This window comes from Bos indicus x Bos taurus, chromosome X (assembly GCF_003369695.1).
Source record: "Bos indicus x Bos taurus breed Angus x Brahman F1 hybrid chromosome X, Bos_hybrid_MaternalHap_v2.0, whole genome shotgun sequence".
Classification (NCBI taxonomy): Eukaryota; Metazoa; Chordata; class Mammalia; order Artiodactyla; family Bovidae; genus Bos; species Bos indicus x Bos taurus.
Genome location: NC_040105.1, coordinates 145,386,884 through 145,406,507, shown reverse-complemented (window position 1 = coordinate 145,406,507; position 19,624 = coordinate 145,386,884). Strand labels below are relative to the sequence as shown.

General features: G+C 39.3%; 1 protein-coding gene across 7 annotated transcripts in view; it reads left to right on the top strand.

The window, feature by feature from the left end:
- The window catches only part of SLC6A14 (solute carrier family 6 member 14), a 436,539-nt gene that overhangs the window by 316,877 nt on the left and 100,038 nt on the right, over window positions 1-19,624 (top strand). For all 7 annotated transcript variants that reach the window (XM_027535163.1, XM_027535164.1, XM_027535165.1 and 4 more), the window contains one exon: window positions 15,019-15,118. In XM_027535163.1, coding sequence (XP_027390964.1) covers window positions 15,094-15,118 — 25 coding nt within the window. In that variant the 5' untranslated portion in view covers window positions 15,019-15,093. The remainder of the gene's footprint in view (window positions 1-15,018; window positions 15,119-19,624) is intronic.

Below are 19,624 nucleotides of genomic sequence, written 5' to 3'. Positions count from 1 at the left end.
TTCTATGGTTTCATCTTTTCTCTGCCTCTCACAGAAAGAGTGGGCTTCAGACTCTATCTCCCTGGAGCTCCCTATAGATCTGGTTTCTGATTCAACCGAGGTTTATGTTACTGTTTGGGGTACGTTAGAGATTCTTGATCAAAAAGGAAAAAGGAGGCCAGAGGCTGTCAAGGTGTGGAGTGAGGTGTGGTTTGTGGACTTATTTATTTGTTTTTGTTTTTGTTTTTTTAAGGTGTAATGGGCATATAACATTATATGAGTTTCAGGTGTGCAACATAATGATTCATTGTTTGTATACATATTGTGAAATGATCACCACAGAAAGGCTAGTTAACATCGATCACAATACATAATTACATTTTTTTTTCCGTTTTTTTCCCCTTGTGCGAGCACTGTTAGTATCTTCTCTCTTGGATGAGTTCTAAGTCGCTTCAGTCGTATCTGACTCTCTGCAACCCTATGGACTGTAACCTTCCAGGCTCCTCTGTCCAGGCAAGAATACTGAAGTGGTTTGCCATGCCCTCCTCCAGGGCATCTTCCTGACCCAAAGATCAAACCCACATTAGTTATGTCTCCTGTATTGGCAGGCAGGTTCTTTACCACTAACCCCACCTGGGAAGCCCATAAAGCCTATTTAAATATGCCAATTTTATATACCTTTATCACAACTCCATCAACTTTTATATCTTTAGTTTTCATTAGGATCTCATCAACAAGTTTTGGTCTTAGAAGAGGGGTTTTAAAAGGCTTTTTTTTTTTTCTTTTTGTTCTCTATTTTACCTACTTTTTATAAAAAGTTCTGGGATCCCCAGAGTAGGGTTTAAGCCAAGGAGGTCAGGCCCCTTGGCCTAACTGTCCGAGATAACTGTTGTTCAGATATCTCAGTGTAAATTTTTCTAGCCCCGTAAGTGTAAAACTGAGTTCAATTCAGTTGCTCACTCATGTCTGACTCTTTTTGACCCCATGGACTGCAGCACACCAGGCCTCCCTGTCCATCACCAACTCCCGGAGTTTATTAAAACTCATGTCCATTGAGTCAGTGATGCCATCCAACCCTCTCATCATCTGTCATCCCTTTCTCCTCCTGCGTTCAATCTTTCCCAGCATCAAGGTCTTTTCATATGAGTCAATTCTTCGCATCAGGTGGCCAAATTATTGGAGTTTCAGCTTCAGCATCAGTCCTTCCAATGAATATTCAGGACTGATTTCCTTTAGGATGGACTGGTTGGATCTCCTTGCAGTCCAAGTGACTTTCAAGAGTCTTGTCCAACACCACAGTTCAAAAGCATCAATTCTTCAGTGCTCAGCTTTCTTTATAGTCCAGCTCTCACATCCATACATGACTACTGGAAAAACCATAGCTTTGATTGAATGGACCTTTGTTGGCAAAGTAATGTCTCTGCTTTTCAATATGCTGTCTAGGTTGGTCATAGCTTTTCTTCCAAGGAGCAAGCCTCTTTTAATTTCATGGCTGCAGTCACCATCTGCAGTGATTTTGGAGCCCCCCAAAAATAAAGTCTGTCACTGTTTCCCCATCTATTTGCCATGAAGTGATGTGACCAGATGCCATGATCTTAGTTTTCTGAATGTTGAGTTTTAAGCCACCTTTTTCACTTTCCTCTTTCACTTTCATTAAGAGGCTCTTTAGTTCTTCTTTGCTTTCTGCCATAAGGGTGGTGTCATCTGCATATCTAAGGTTATTAATATTTCTCCTGGCAATCTTGATTTCAGCTTGTGCTTCATCCAGCCCAGCGTTTCTCATGATGTACTCTGCATATAAGTTAAATAAGCAAGGTGACAATATACAGTCTTGACCTACTCCTTTCCCTATTTGAAACCAGTCTGTTGTTCCATGTCCAGTTCTGTTGCTTTCTGACCTGCATAGAGATTTCTCAGGAGGTGGATCAGGTGGTCTGGTATTCCCATATTGTGAAGAATTTTCCACAATTTGTTGTGATCCACACAGTCAAAGGATTTGGCATAGTCAATAAAAGAGAAATAGATGTTTTTCTGGAACTCTCTTGGTTTTTTGATGATCCAATGGATGTTGGCAACTTGATTTCTGGTTCGTCTGCCTTTTCTAAACCCAGCTTGAACATCTGGAAGTTCACAGTTCACATACTATTGAAGCCTCACTTGGAGAATTTTGAGCATTACTTTGCTAGCATGTGAGATGAGTAGAATTGTGTGGTAGTTTGAGCATTCTTTGGCATTGCCTTTCTTTGGGATTGGAATGAAAACTGACCTTTTCCAGTCCTGTGGCCACTACTGAGCTTTCCAAATTCGCTGACATATTGAGTGCTGCACTCAATAAGTATATAACTGAAAGCTGAGGTAAATTAGAGCTAACTTGTTTGACTCTTAATGTTGGGGACCAGTAAGGGTTGGCCCATTAAATCTACTCTCTAAACCACTTTCAAATATGTAATACAGTATTACTGATTATAGTCACCATGCTGAACATTATATAGCCATAAAATTTATTTTATACTGAAAAGTTTGTACCTTTTGACCCCCTTCACCCTTTTCACCCACTTCCTACTCCCTGCCCTCTGGCAGTCACCAATCATTCTCTGTATCTGTGAGCTTGGTTTTGTTTGTTTGGTTGGTTGATTTTTTAGAATTCACATGTATGTGAGACCATATAGGGAATGGTTTTCTTAGGAACTAATTTATGGCAGTTTCAACACTGGTCTTTCAATAATATCCCTTTCCTCACATATTTTGTTGTTGTTATTTTGTGATTAAAAAAACACAACAAAATTTACCATCTTGACCATTTTTAAGTGTACGCTTGTGTTAACTATATGATTTGTTGGGCAACACATCTCTAGAACTTTTTTACTGTGCAAAACTGAAACTATATCTGTTAAATAGCAACTCCCCATTCCCTTCTTTCTTTACTCCCTGACAACCATCATTATATTTTTTGTTTCTAAGAGGTTGACTGCTTTAGATACCTTTTATCAGTGGAATCATGCAGTATTTGTCTTTTTGTGATGGGCTTGTTTCACTTAACATAATGTATTCAAGCTTCATCTATATTGTGGCATATGATAAGATTTCTTTCTTTTTTAAGGCTGAATAATGTTTCATAGTATATACCCCATTTTCTCTATCCATTCATCAGTGGACATTTGGGTTGCTTCCACTTTTTGACTATTGTAGCTAATACTGCAATGAATGTGGGAGTGCAAATATATCTTCAAGATCTTATTTTCAATTCTTTTTGACATATACCCAGAAATAAAATTACTGGATCATATGGTACTTCTATTTTTAATTTTTTTGAGGAACTTCCATACTGTTTACATAGCAGAATGATGCCATGAGATTGTGTGGGAAAATATGGTGGCTTTCTGTCTTATGTTGTTGGGAAGGAAAACTTTCCTCTTCTTCCCTTCTAGGTACTATGGCTGGTCTAATAATTACATTGACATAAGACAGATTAACGGGCTTCCCCAGTAGCTCAGGCAGTAAAGGATCTTCCTGCATTGCAGGAGACCCAGGTTTGATCCCTGAGTTAGAAAGATCCACTGGAGAAGGAAATGACAACCAACTTCAGTATTCTTGCCTAGAGAATCCCATGGATAGGGGAGCCTTGCAGGCTATAGAGTCAGACACAACTGAGCAACTAACACTTTCACTTTTCAAGATAGATTAACAAGAGAAAAACAAATTTAATTTAGTTTTATATGTGTGCGATCCCCAAAGATATGAGGCTTAAAGAAAGTGACAAAAGTAGACAACTTTTATACCTTTTAGACAAAGAAAGCAATAAATTTGTGAAGAATTGATAAGGTGAAGTTTGGGATTGGAATAATAAATTAACAAGGAAGTACAAAAATTTGTTTATAGAGCCTTCTCATGCAGTTCCCGATCTCTGGCAGTACGGATATCTTCTACCCTCCTGTTATACGGAAGGTACCTTCATATGCTTTCAGGGAGACCAAGGAGGGTCAGAATATCCTTCTTGTACTTCTGCCAAAGTGACATATTCTGTTCCCCTGCAATGCCACTTTCAGAATCCAGCTATCTGTTACAGATCTGTCACTCATGAGTCTCTGTTTATTTTCTGTTTCTTTGTATATCATCTTTCAATAAGAGGTCCCATATGCATACTTCCTGCTGTGTAACAATGTACTTCCTCCTATTGTTCATAAAACTGCCTTATGTTATAAGGATTACTCCCTAGATCTAGTGCTAATAGATGTCTAATGGCATCAGGCTCACAGTTTTCATCTCTGTTTACATTGACTTCATACTACCAGCAATCACATCCATTTATGTTCCCACAGATACCACTGATGCCTTAGGTCACAAGAAATGATGAGGGGAAATTCTTTTCTGTGCCCCTAAGTGATGCTACCCAAATTAGCCTCCAAATCTCCAGCCAAAATTTCAAACTTCTCCACATTGGAACCTCCTCCTATTCTCTGAGCTCATTTTCTGTTACTCCCTTACATGTGTACCTTTCTTTCCAGCCAAACAGGATTATTTGCTCTTCCTTAATCATGTCCTATTTATTTCTGAACTGTAAGCCTTTGTCATTGCCTCTCTTTGGAGCACCTACCATCTAGTAAATTTGATTATTGCAAAACTACTAATCTTCAAAGCTTTGTTCAAAGCTCATGTGAGGATGCTGACCTGAATCCCTTGCAAACATCCTCTTTTACTTCCTACCAGAAAGCCTCTGCTGCAGCCCAAATGGTCTATTCATCTTCCCATAGCCATCCAATGCATAAGTCTACCACTGTGACTTTGTTCATGATGTTTTCTGTGTTGGAATCTTGTAGGGGAGCCAAAGAGAGTTTGCCAAGTTATAAATCAAAGAAAAGAGAGGTATTTGTGTACTCCGAAGAAATTCATAGTTGGGAGAATTAGGAAAGCATTTCACATAACCTTGAACTTTGGATAAAATTTTAATAGGCAGGTATTGGTATTTCCTTTGTGAGAGGGGAACTACCCTGAGCCTAGCAGTGTCATACATAGTAGGTACTTAATACATATTTTTGAATGAATGAATACATAAAGAATTAATGGGTCGGTGTCTGCCTATTTATCAGTGTGATTGAGTTAATCACATAGATTTTCTCTCTATTAGGAGAGATTTGGAGCAACATAAGGGAATGGCAAACCACTTCAGTATTCTTGCCTTGAGAACCTCATGAACAGTATGAAAAGGCAAAATGATAGGATACTGAAAGAGGAACTCCCCAGGTCAGTAGGTGCCCAATATGCTACTGGAGATCAGTGGAGAAATAACTCCAGAAAGAATGAAGGGATGGAGCCAAGGAGAAAACAATACCAAGTTGTGGATGTGACTAGTGTTAGACACAGGTCCGATCCTGTAAAGAGAAATATTGCATAGGAACCTGGAATGTTAGGTCCATAAATCAAGGCAAATTGAAAGTGGTCAAACAGGAGATGGCAAGAGTGAATGTCGACATTCTAGGAATCAGCGAACTGAAATGGACTGGAATGGGTGAATTTAACTCAGATGACCATTATATCTACTACTGCGGGCAGGAATCCCTTAGAAGAAACGGAGTAGCCATCATGGTCAAGAGAAGAGTCCGAAATGCAGTACTTGGATGCAATCTCAAAAACAACAGAATGATCTCTGTTCGTTTCCAAGGCAAACCCTTCAATATCACAGTAATCCAAGTCTATGCCCCAACCAGCAATGCTGAAGAAGCTGAAGTTGAATGGTTCTATGAAGACCTATGAGAACTTTTAGAACTAACACTCAAAAAATATGTCCTTTTCATTATAGGGGACTGGAATGCAAAAGTAGGAAGTCAAGAAACACCTGGAGTAACAGGCAAATTTGGCCTTGGAATACGGAATGAATCAGGGCAAAGGCTAATAGAATTTTGCCAAGAGAATGCACTGGTCATAGCAAACACCCTCTTCCAACAACACAAAAGAAGACTCTACACATGGACATCACCAGATGGGCAATACCGAAATCAGACTGATTATATTCTTTGCAGCCAAAGACAGAGAAGCTCTATACAGTCAGCAAAAGCAAGACTGGGAGCTGACTGTGGCACAGATCATGAGCTCCTTATCCAAATTCAGTCTTAAATTGAAGAAAGTAGGGAAAACCACTAGACCATTCAGGTATGACCTAAATCAAATCCCTTATGATTATACAGTGGAAGTGAGAAATAGATTTAAGGGACTAGATCTGATAGATAGAGTCCCTGATGAACTATGTACGGAGGTTCATGACATTGTACAGGAGACAGGGATCAAGACCATCCCCATGGAAAAGAAATGCAAAAAAGCAAAATGGCTGTCTGGGGAGGCCTTACAAATATCTTTGAAAAGAAGAGAAGCAAAAAGCAAAGGAGAAAAGGAAAGATATAAGCATCTGAATGCAGAGTTCCAAAGAATAGCAAGGAAATAAGGAAGCCTTCCTCAGCAATCAATGCAAAGAAATAGAGGAAAACAACAGAATGGGAAAGACTAGAGATCTCTTCAAGAAAATTAGAGATACCAAGGCAACATTTCATGCAAATATGAGTTCAATAAAGCACAGAAATGGTATGGACCTAACAGAAGCAGAAGATATTAAAAGAGGTGGCAAGAATACACAGAAGAACTGTACAAAAAAAGAGCTTCGCGACTCAGATAATCACGATGGTGTGATCACTCACCTAGAGCCAGACGTCCTGGAATGTGAAGTCAAGTGGGCCTTAGAAAGCATCACTATGAACAAAGCTAGTGGAGGTGATGGAATTCCAGTTGATCTATTTCAAATCCTGAAAGATGATGCTGTGCAAGTGCTGCACTCAATTTGCCAGCAAATTTGGAAAACTCAGCAGTGGCCACAAGACTGGAAGAGGTCAGTTTTCATTCCAATCCCAAAGAAAGACAATGCCAAAGAATGCTCAAACTAAAACACAAGTGTACTCATTTCACACGCTAGTAAAGTAATTCTCAAAATTCTCCAAGCCAGGCTTCAGCAATCCGTGAACCATGAACTTCCAGATGTTCAAGCTGGTTTTAGAAAAGGCAGAGGAACCAGAGATCAAATTGCCAACATCTGCTGGATCATGGAAAAAGCAAGAGAGTTCCAGAAGAACATCTATTTCTGCTTTATTGACTATGCCAAAGCCTTTGACTGTGTGGATCACAATAAATGGTGGAAAATTCTGAAAGAGATGGAAATACCAGACCACCTGACCTGCCTCTTGAGAAACCTGTTTGCAGGTCAGGAAGCAAGAGTTAGAACTGGACATGGAACAACAGACTGGTTCCAAATAGGAAAAGGAGTACGTCGAGGCTGTATATTGTCACCCTGCTTATTTAACTTATATGCAGAGTACATCATGAGAAACTCTGGGCTGGAAGAAACACAAACTGGAATCAAGATTGCCGGGAGAAATATCAATAACCTCAGATATGCAGATGACACCACCCTTATGGCAGAAAGTGAAGAGGAACTAAAAATCCTCTTGATGAAAGTGAAAGAGGAGAGAGAAAAGTTGGCTTAAAGCTCAACATTCAGAAAATGAAGATCATGGCATCTGGTCCCATCACTTCATGGCAAGTAGATGGAGAAACAGTAGAAACAGTGTCGGACTTTATTTTTTGGGGCTCCAAAATCACTGCAGATGGTGATTACAACCATGAATTTAAAAGATGCTTACTCCTTGGAAGGAAAGTTTTGACCAACGTAGATTGAATATTGAAAAGCAGAGACATTACTTTGCCAACAAAGGTCCATCTAGTCAAGGCTATGGTTTTTCCAGTGGTCATGTATGGATGTGAGATTTGGACTATGAAGAAGGCTGAGTGCCAAAGAATTGATGCTTTTGAACTGTGGTGTTGGAGAAGACTCTTGAGAGTCCCTTGGACTGCAAGGAGATCCAACCAGTCCATTCTGAAGGAGATCAGCCCTGGGTATTCTTTGGAAGGAATGATGCTAAAGCTCAAACTCCAGTACTTTGGCCACCTCATACAAAGAGTTGACTCATTGGAAAAGAATCTGTTGCTGGGAGGGATTGGGGGCAGGAGAAAAGGGGACGACAGAGGATGAGATGGCTGGATGGCATCACCAACTTGATGGATGTGAGTTTGAGTGAACTCTGGGAGGTGGTGATGGACAGGGAGGCCTGGCGTGTTGCTATTCATGGGGTTGCAAAGAGTTGGACACAACTGAACAAGTGAACTGAACTGAACTGAACTGAAGAGTGGTAAATGCTTGAAGGGAAATGAGGCCCTAAAAGTAGAGCTATGTCAGTGGAAGCCAAACGCTATTCAACCCTGAGTAGGCTTATAGCCTTTGACCTGCCCTTACCTCCTCAGGTAGGCCTCACTAAAAGTACTCCACCTATTTGCTGTGAGCTCTGGGTATTTTCGACTTGCCCATTTTTGAACTGCTTCCCTCAGGCCTCATAAGAGAATTTAAAGTTTTATTATGATGACTGTATCCAGATTTCTTGCAATAATTTCCTTTGCTCAAAACTTGGAGTTCCATTCTAGTGATAATATGAGCTTGTATTTGATGTTTTCAAAGTCATTTAATATAAATCATATCTAGTGCTACTTATGTGCCTGCTTTATCATAGAAATAATCAATGATCCAAAGTTGGTATGGGAGGTAAATACTGCATGCTGGGGATGTCATATACAACTTTATTAACAACAAATAAAGTGACTTCCCTGGTGGTCCAGTGGTTGAAGACTTTGCCTTCCAATGCAGGGGGTGTGGGTTCAATCCCTGGTCGGGAGTGAAGATCCCACATGCCTCTCAGCCAAAAAACTAAAACATAAAACAGAAGCAGTGCTGTAACAAATTCAATAAGGACTTTAAAGAACAGCAAAAATGGGCATGAAATAATGCTACGGGGCATGAAAAGAAGAATGAAATGTGGGTCTCCACTCCTTAGAATTTACTCATTCATTGTCATGAAAATGGAAAAGAAAATTCAATTGTCAAGTGACATCAGTATAGGAATTTCTAGAGCTCATTCCCCTTCAGCCCAGAAACATCCATTTGAACAGCTGTGAACAAGACTACCTTCTCAAGAGTGAAGGATTCTGGGTAAGGGATTACCATTTCTGGGTAGTAATTTCTGAAGCACAGAAATAGGAAAAGATACACTGAGGAAGGAAACATAGATTCTCACTACTCCTGTCTCTACTGGCCCAATCCTGAGTGGCCCAGGGCAGAGAGAGACACCATCCCTCTGGGAGAAGGAATGAAATGAGTGCCCGACTTCACTGCAAGAGCTGACCAGCACCAGCACCAGGTTGTGCAGTGGTAAAGAGTCCACTTGCCAATGCAGGAGATGCAGGTTCAACCTCTGGGTTGGGAAGATCTCCTGGAGGAGGAAATGACAACCCACTCCAGTACGCCTGAGAATGCATTGGAGCTTATAAAATAAAACTCGAGATCTAGTTATCTTACCTCAAAAATGTAGACCAGCATATTAGGCATCTTCTTGTCTCTGGACGTCTACAGGGGTTTCCCTGTTACAGCATGGGATTGATTTGCTTCTGTTCTGTTCTGACCCATGTGACCAGCCAAGGTGATGAAAAACATCTTAATAAACTTGGCAAATCTTGTGTTGGTGACTGGGAGATAAGAAAGTCTTACTCCAAATATCCTATAAGCATTATAAAACTACAGATATCTTTTAAACTGTAGCCTCTGATACCAACTGTGAGAAAGGAACAGTATTATTTCTTAAGAGCCATCTTGACAGCACTGAAAAGCATTGCCACCATTACTTAAGGGCAGTCTGTGATCAGCTATATAAACCAAAAGTAATGGAAGTATCCTTGCCCTCTCAAAACCAATAAACCAAATACAACACTGGCCTAAATGGATATAGTAGACACGTAATTTTAATATATAATAGGAAAAGTAATATTTACCCACATTGAATAAACAGTGCATAATATGAAAATAAAGCAGTTAAATATTTTACTTTTTAAATTAATTTTTATTGGAGTATAATTGCTTGACAGTGCCATGCTAGCTCCCACTGCACAGCAAAGTAAATCAGCCACATGTATATACATCTACTTCTTTCCAGATTTCCCTCCCACCCAGGTCACTACAGAACATTGAGCAGAGTTCCCTGTGCTATACAGCAGGCTCTCATACTAGCCATCCAATTTATATATTGTAGTGTATATTTGTCAATCCCAATCCCCCAATTCACCCCACACTCCTGCCTTTGGTAGTCATAAATCTGTTCTCTACATCTGTGACTCTATAAAATATCTTACTTTTTCTATTACTGCAGCAAAATCTCATGATAACCATGAATATAACTCAATTCATGATTGGCTCCCATACTCCACTCTGGTCTCTTCTCAAATAGGGGTGGGTTATCTTTCTGAGGTGTGCATAGGGACACTGAGGGACAAATAAAGGTATTGAAATAGAATGGACAACCTCCATTGAGAGATGCCAAGCTGTATCCAGGAGCCAGATGGATTTTATTAGTGCAACTGGACTTTTGAAAATGGATGCAAGCTCACTCTTCCAGATCACCAAGTCACTACATTTAACTTTTTGATAATGCAACCTTACAATTTTTGAGACTGAATTTTGAACTCTACTTGGCAGTTTATGGCAGAGACTTTTACTATACTATTATCACTGTCTCAATCTAACTACTACTACTGCTACTATTTACTTAGTAGGAGCTACCATATATTGAGTGCTTTCATGTGTTTCACAACCTATGCTTTAGATGAACATCTGACTCCTTATAACAGCCTTAACAAGATAGGTAATATTACCAGAATATTATAGGCACTTTACCCGTCTTACTGGTACAGTGGTTCTGAGAGGTTAGCTAACTTTCCCAGAGTCACTCAGCGATAGAGCTGGATTCAGGTCCAGAGTTTTTAATGTCAAAGCCCCAGTGCTTAACAACTACTATACCACATGGTATACTTCCTTTTCTTATTGTATATTAATACTTTCTTTGCTTACAGTCCATAAGAAATCTAATTAAAAACACAAATGTAGCCAGAATGGGCTCCCCTTCTCAACCTGTTTCTTCTCTCTCTTCTCAACTAAAGAGAGCTAGCCAAGAAGACTGCATTGCTGGGAAGCTGGGGAAGGAAGAGGACTGTCTCTACTAAGGACCTGTTTACTTTTTTAATTAACAAAGTATGAGGAGACCTTTTCTGATGTGTTTCAGGACCTAGAATGGAAATTTATACCATTACATGCTTGTAATGGAAATGTGTTCTCTGTTTAACAACTTCAAAATGAAACACGTTATTGATGCAATATGGACCAGCAGTGTGGCCAAACACTTAACTAGAAGAAAAGAAAAATGAAAACAATAACCCAAATGACCAAATTAGACTAAAGTTAGCTAAAGCATAAATTGGCAAAATCAAAGAAAGCTTCTAACCTTTCCCAATCAAATTAAATATACATATGTAGCTGGTTAAAGATTTAATTTTATAAATTTTAACAAAAACATCATTGCCATTTGTACATTGGTGAGAGACACTGGAGTTGTGCTCAGGTGGAATGTAACTTGCTCATATACAATCTAGGCAATAACTAGTTTCAGAATTATGCAAATACACCTACCGTGTAAGTCATTTCAATTTTGTCTCTGAAACTTATCATCTGTTTATACAGAAGGAACAATAGAATGTTCCTCACTGGTTCTCTTTCCCAGACTGAGATTCAGAAAGAGGTTGGGTAGTTTTGTTTTGATTTGTTAGACTTCAAAGGCTGAGAGCTGACTTCATCCATGCCTCAGTTACAGAACACCATCCCCACTGGTCCCTGCAAGGCCCTGCTCTTTTTTGGTATCTATCAATCTATCATCATCTATCTGTCATCTGTCTATTCCATTCTTACCTGCATTCTCCACTTCTATTATCCTCCTCTTACCATTGGCAGTCATTCTAATGCATTTGATATGTATAGTTTTATTTTTTTGTAAAATGCCTATTTTTATTTTATGCACATGTATTTTAAAATTTATATAAATGACAGTGTTTTGTAGACCACATTGTTTTCTTAATTCCTGCTCAACATACACAGAAATATATACGTATGTATATGCCACGCATAAGTTACCCAAAGCATAAAATCACAAAATAAGACTTCTTCTGCATTACCTTTCCTAATAACTGTTGCCTAGTATTTTGGGGAATGGGAATGTCAACTGTGAATTGTGGAAAGTAAAGTATGGCCATTCCAAAACACTGATTTTATTTTGAAAAACATGTGGTATTACCTTTACTGGAGGTATATACCTCTTTCTCGAGCAGATCATGTTTATTTTTTCCAAAATAGGATATGTTGACCAACTGACATTCACATCTCAGGGTCTCCTTGCTAGTTCTCTAGTCTTAATAAACCTCGGGAACAAACTATAGGTTGCTTGTAATTATGAGTTTTGTGTTCTGACAACCACGTATGCACAGAGGTCTGATTACTCAAACCTTTCTCAGCCTGTCTGAATGAACAGCACTAAAATAATTAGTAAAAGGTAATGAAAATGTACTATCATTTATGAAAATGAAGTGGACAAAAACCAGTATATATTTTTGACATGTTCAGAAACTTAAATTCCAGTCCTAGATCAACTACAGATCCACTGTGTGGCTCTCAACGTGGCTTATTTAAGTCTTCATCTAGAAAATGAGGGGGTGGACTAGATAAAGGCCTAAGGTCTTTTTACAGTGCTGTTACTCCAGGCTTCTATGATTTGCACTTGTGGTTCCATGAATACTTTATTTCTTCTCCTCCCTACCTATCACCCAATTAACCTGGGGAAAACTAGGAAAGACAGTAGATTAGGCTGCTTTTTATTTTTTCTGGGAGAGTTGGAAGATGAAAGGCCCCAAAGCAGGAACAGGTAACAATAGATACCTTTGAGAAGCCATGACAGAAAGTTAGAGGCAGCTATAGGCAGGTAAGACTTGATTTAGAGAAGATATTGTGGCTTGTTCACAGACCTAAGAAACAAAAGTGTGTACTGTTCAACAGATAATAAAAATAGTCCCTGGATCAGAAACTTGAATCTATTAGGCAGGACTAATGATTTTTCAAAATATTATGTTTGAACAGCACTTTCTGTGCAAAAACCTTGAAAATATTCTCTGTGTCTCTGCTTAAGGCAAACATGTATTTAGCTGAATGAATACGCTGATGTCTGTTGTACACATATCCAGAAAAATACTCAAATGGCCCCAGTCTAATGTAGTGACATATTTCAAGCCTGTTATTCAATGTGTAGCTGAATTTTCTCCAAGGATATTGCAACATCGCCAGCCTAATTCCCAAAGGTCTGTTGGGACTGGAAGGGAGCTGGGAGATCATTGATCCACATCTGAGACTGGCTGGGAGTCAGGAAATGAACTTCAAATGCGTCATCATCTCAGCTGCTGAAGGCCTGCTGCACGGCAGAATTTAGCATCGCCCCAGTAAAACCTGAGTGGGACCCTTTCCAAGGTCATAAACTTTGCCTTTTCCAGCTCCATCTCCAGACCTGTGCATCCCTCCAGGGCTTCACCAGCTCACACCCCATCTTCCACTATTCCAGTTTCCTAAGAACCTCTTATGTTGTATAGTCAGTATAGTCTCCTGCATCGTCTTGTTGGTATCTGGTGCCAAGACCTGGCTTACAGGGAAGGCAGGTCTTAGATGAGGGTCAAATACTGGCTGTGGCAATGAGTACACATATATTGTTGGAAAGATATTTCCCAAGATCCTATGTTAATATTAAACTTTTATTTTATATTGAAGTATAGTCAATTAACACGGATTCCCTGGTAGTTCAGCAGTAAAGAATCCACGTGCACACTGTTTACAATAGCTAGGACATGGAAGCAACCCAGATGTCCACTGGCAGACTAATGGATAAAGAGGTTGTGGTACATATACACAATGGAATATTAGTGAATAGTGAAGTCGCTCAGTCGTGTCCGACTCTTTGCGACCCCATGGACTGTAGCCTACCAGGCTTCTCTGTCCATGGGATTTTCCAGGCAATAGTCCTGGAGTGGATTGCCATTTCCTTCTCCAAATGGAATATTACTCAGCTATAAAAAAGAACACATTTGAGTCAGTTCTTATGAAGTGGATGAAACTGGAGTGAAGAGTGAAGTAAGTCAGAAAGAGAAACACCAATATAGTATATTAACACATATATATGAAATTTAGAAAGATGGTAATGACAATCCTATATGCAAGGCAGCAAAAGAGACACAAATGTAAAGAACAGACTTTTGGATTCTATGGGAGAAGGGGAGGGTGGGATGATTTGAGAGAATAGCATTGAAACATGTATATTACCATATGTGAAATAGATGACCAGTACAAGTTTGGTGCATGAAGCAGGGCACTCAAAGCCAGTGCTCTGGGACAACCCAGAGGAATGGGATGGGGATGGAAGTGGGAGTGGGGTTCAGGATGGGGGGACACATGTACACCCATGGCTGATTCATATCGATGTATTGCAAAAACCACCACAATATTGTAAGTATCCTCCAATTAAAATAAATTAATTAAATAAATTTAAAAAAAAGAATCTGCCTGCAGTGCAGGAGGCGTGGATCAGTCCCTTGGTCGGAAAGGTCCTCTTGAGAGGAAATGGCAGTGGACTCCAGTGTGCTTGCTGAGAAATCCCATGGACAGAAGAGCCTGGTGACTTACAGTCCATGGAGTTATACAAGAGTGGGGCACGACATAGTGACTAAACAACAAACAGCCATTAACAATGTGATACTTTCAGGTGGATAGCAAATGGATTCAGCCATACATATACATGCATCCATTCTCCTCCAAACTCCCTTTCCAACCAGGCTGCCACAAAACATTGAGCAGAGTTATCTACAGTAAGTCCTTTTCAGTTATTCATTTTAAATATAGCAGTGTGTATGTGTTAATCCCAATCTACCTAACTATCCCTTCCCCCAATTCTTCCCCCCTGGTAACCATAAATTCATTCTCTAAGTCTGTGAATCTGTTTCTGTTTTGTAAATAAGTTTATTTGTATCCTTTCATTTCAGATTCTGCATCCAAGACCTAATTTGGTGGAAGCATCACTGTGGCCTAGAGTGGATCACTAATGCACTCATGTTTTTATGCGTAAACAGAAGCAAAGTCAAGGTTAGAAAGAAAATCTCTCCTATTACCCCTAACTTGGTATTCTTTGGACTCGTGTGTGTGTGTGTGTGTGTGTGTGTGTGTGTGTGATTTTCTTCCTGACAGTGTTCAATTACAAATCTCTGACAAAACAGTTAACAAAAGGTACCCTAGTATAATGTGATGCTAAGAGCAGAGTCTTTGAAATAAGATCTGGGCTTGGATACTGGATAGAATACTGTGACCTTGAACAAATAGATGAAGTTCTCAGAGTGCCTGAAGAACTATGGATGGAGGTTCATAACACTGAATAGGAGGCAGAGTTCAAAACCATCCCCAAGAAAAAGAAATGCAAAAAGGCAAAATGGTTGTTGAAGGAGGCCTTACAAACATCTGAGGAAAGAAGATAAGTGAAAGGCAAAGGAGAAAAGGAAAGATATATCCATCTGAATGCAGAGTTCCAGAGAATAGCAAGGAAAGGTAAGAAAGCCTTCTTAGTGAACAATACAAAAAAAAAAAAAATAGAGGAAAACAATAGAATGGGAAAGACTAGAGATCTCTTTAAGAAAATTAGAGCTTCTGAACAACAACAAATGTATCTACATAACTTTTTGAACATACTAAATTCAGTTATACAGGTTTCAATGTCCTTCTCTGCTAATTCTAGCATTGGTGTCATTTCTGAGTCAGTTTCAGTTGTCTCTTCTCCTCATTATGGATCGTGTTTCCTTGCCTCTTGACATGGCTATTAATCTTTGATTTGATGCCAGACATTGTGATTTCACCTTGATGACTGCTGGATATTGTTGTATCTCTATAAATATTCCTGAGCCTTTTCCTATGATGCAGTTAATTTACCTGGGAATATTTTTATCTATTTGGGTCTTGCTTTGATGATTTTGTTGGGTAGATCTGGAGAAGTGTTCAGTCTAGGGCTACTAATTTCCCACTACTGAAGAATGACCCTTCTGTATACCCTGCCCAGTGCTCATGAGTTATGAGTTTTTCCAGTCTGGATAGTGGAGATAGGGATTATTTCCAACACTGTGTAAGCACGAGACAGTTTTTCTAATTTTTTTCAGATGGTTCTTTTCCAGACTTGGTTAGTTTCCTCATACATGTACCAGTAATTACTGTGCTGAATACTTAATGATGGTCCTTTGCCGATCTCCAGTGCTTTCTCTCCAGCTCTCTCCTCCCTAGTGGTCTATCCTATGGACTCTAGGGCTGTATTACTGTCATAAGACTTACAGCTATACATGTTTAACCAAAGAAGTTTACTGCCTTTGCCTCAGTTCCCATTCTCTATGCCATAGTTCAGAAAATATCTGAAGATAGTAAGTTGGGGGCAATTATAGGGCTCAGCTTATACGTTTCCTATCCTAGTTATCACTGCCCTTCACTGATTGATAACCAGTGTTTCAAAAACCGTTTCATGGATTTTGTCTGGTTTTGTTTTTATGATTGTTTTAAGTGAGAAGGTAAATCCCATCCTTATTATTCTATCTTGGCTGAAAAATTCCAAATGAACTTTCTCATCTGGGAAATGGAAATAATAGAGGTACCTATGGCAGTGAGTATTTGTAGAGATTAAATGAGATAATACACGTGAGACTTTCTCATAGTAGCTGCTCAATAAATATGTATTCTTTCCTTCTCCTTCCTTATATGCTAACATACTTCTCCACACCATTACCACAGGGGACTGCTCCTTTTAATGGCCCTCAAGGATGACAGGGGCTGTTTGATCAGTGTCTGTAACCAGTAGACTTTGGAGACAGGAAAAAAAAGAATCACACTTGAGCTATCTTAAGAAAACAGGTTGAAGTAAGTAGGTTCATATTTCCTCCAGTGCTAAGAGTAGGTAAAAACAAGTTAACTCTATCACCACTTCCAAAGGATAGTCATTTTTTGTTAGATACTTCTCTTTCAGAGCTTCAGAATTGAAAGAGAGAGATGAAAGCATGCTAATAAAATCAACAAATATCTAAGTAAAAAAAAAAAAAAAGAAAGAAAGAGAGAGATGGAAAGGGAGGGAGAGTGAAAGAGAAAGAGAGAATGTTCATCATTATAACACAGATAGACCTTTAAAGGTTAGGGTTAAATTTGATACTCAGTGTACTTTGGGACAATTGGTATTTATTTTCATAACTTACTTAAGTCTACGGATAACTTATAGATAGTCCTCTATGCCTTCTCCAGGAAACAACATACTTTAAAGTGAGGAAGTGCCACACCCTCTTAGAAAACCAGAGAGAAAGATTGAAGAAGGTTCAGATGGAAAAGGAGGGCAGACACTCAAGGATGATGCAGGCCAAGAAGTGAGTTACAGCTAGTATACAGTGTTCAAATATAATACAGAGTATAACTTAACCTTTGAAAAAGGAAAAATCTTTCTGAAGGTTGAGTCAACTTATACTCTACATCTTTCCCATGCACATTTTATTTATTTTTTAAAATTTTAATGTATTTATTTTTTAATTTAAATTTATTTATTTTAATTGGAGGCTAATTACTTTACAATACTGTATTGGTTTTGCCATACATCAACATGAATCTGCCACGGGTATACACATGTTCCCCACCCTGAACCCCCCTCCCACCTCCCTCCCCATACCATCCCTCTGGGTCATCCCAGTGCACCAGTCCCAAGCATCCTGTATCCTGCATCGAACCTGGACTGGCGATTCGTTTCTTATATGATATTATACATGTTTCAATGCCATTCTCCCAAATCATCCTACCCTCTCCCTCTCCCACAGAGTCCATAAGACTGTTCTATACATCTGTGTCTCTTTTGCTGTCTCGCATACAGGGTTATCATTACCATCTTTCTAAATTCCAAATATATGCATTAGTATACTGTATTGGTGTTTTTCTTTCTGACTTACTTCACTCTGTGTAATAGGCTCCAGTTTCATCCACCTCATTAGAACTGATTCAAATTTATTCCTTTCAATGGCTGAGTAATACTCCATTGTGTATATGTACCACAGCTTTCTTATCCATTCATCTGCTGATGGGCATCTAGGTTGCTTGCATGTCCTGGCTATTATAAACAGTGTTGAGATGAACATTGGGGTACACGTGTCTCTTTCAATTCTGGTTTCCTCGATGTGTATGCCCAGCAGTGGGATTGCTGGGTCATAAGGCAGTTCTATTTCCAGTTTTTTAAGGAATCTCCACACTGTTCTCCATAGTGGCTGTACTAGTTTGCATTCCCACCAACAGTGTAGGAGGGTTCCTTTTTCTCCACACCCTCTCCAGCATTTATTGCTTGTACACTTCTGGATAGCAGCCACTCTGACTGGCATGAAATGGTACCTCGTTGTGGTTTTGATTTGCATTTCTCTGATAATGAGTGCCCATGCACATTTTAGAATGTTGCCATGGCTGGTCCTGCTGAACATTCATTTGTTTGAACAATCCTTTCATTCAATTGTTTATTCAATTAGCAACTATCTATTCAACATCTACTATGTACATAGTATGTGAATAAAATATGGTATCTCTCCTCCAAGGACTTTTATAGTAAAACTGCTACCAAAGGTAAGAAGTGACCCTAATTGGTGCCCTTAACTTTAACAGAATCTCGCACTGCCAATCCACCATGGAAGTTGGGGAAGGAAAATGAATCTTCTAAAATTATGGTTCATTTTAGCCCTGACCCTGTAGCTTTAATTCAGTCCTACACACTCACACATCACATGCCCCCAAACCAATAAAGTTAAGTCCTATTTATCAACATTCACATAGGAACTAACATGTGTGTCTCTGGACTTGCCTGCCATTCCATTCCTGTGCCACTGTTACTGATTCTTGACTTTGTTTCACATTTTTTGATGCTGTTCCTGCCCTTTAGACTTGTCAACCTCAACTGATCATTACATATCAAGCTTGAGTCTCTAAGGACTTTCGCTTAGTTTACTTACCTCCCTGAATCTTTTTTATTCCTGGAGACCTCCAGTAGGGCAACTTAGTCTAGCTCTCCTGTTCATGACTCCCATTCTGTCTAGGCTTTTCCTGGTTCCTGGGAAATCAAAATAGGGCATTTAAGAATTTAGACATCAGGCAATAGGGAGTCTCCTCAAGAAGTACTTCAGAGATTTAGTTCTTCCTTTGACATGTATATATTAAGCAGCTACTATGTGCCAGGAACTCTGCTCTGATAAAGCTACAATCTAGTGGGGGAGATCTGTATTATTATTTTTTTTAAAGCACAAACAAATGTAACATGACAAGGACCAGAAGAACGAGTAATGGAACTAGGCCAGTGCTATGATGGAGGAAGACAGGCTAGTGACTACTGGAAATAGGGTATTAAGAAAAGTCCTCTCTAAAGAATTGTCACTTAAACAGATCTGTGGGATAGATACCAGCCAGTCATACAAAGATGCATTTGGGGGAAGAGCTTTCTATGCAGAAGAAATAGCAAGTAGAAAAAAAAAAAGTCCTATAGTGTGTGAGAGGAAAAGAACGGTGGTCATAGGGTTGGAGAATGATGAGCAAGAGAAGAATGACAAGAGATAC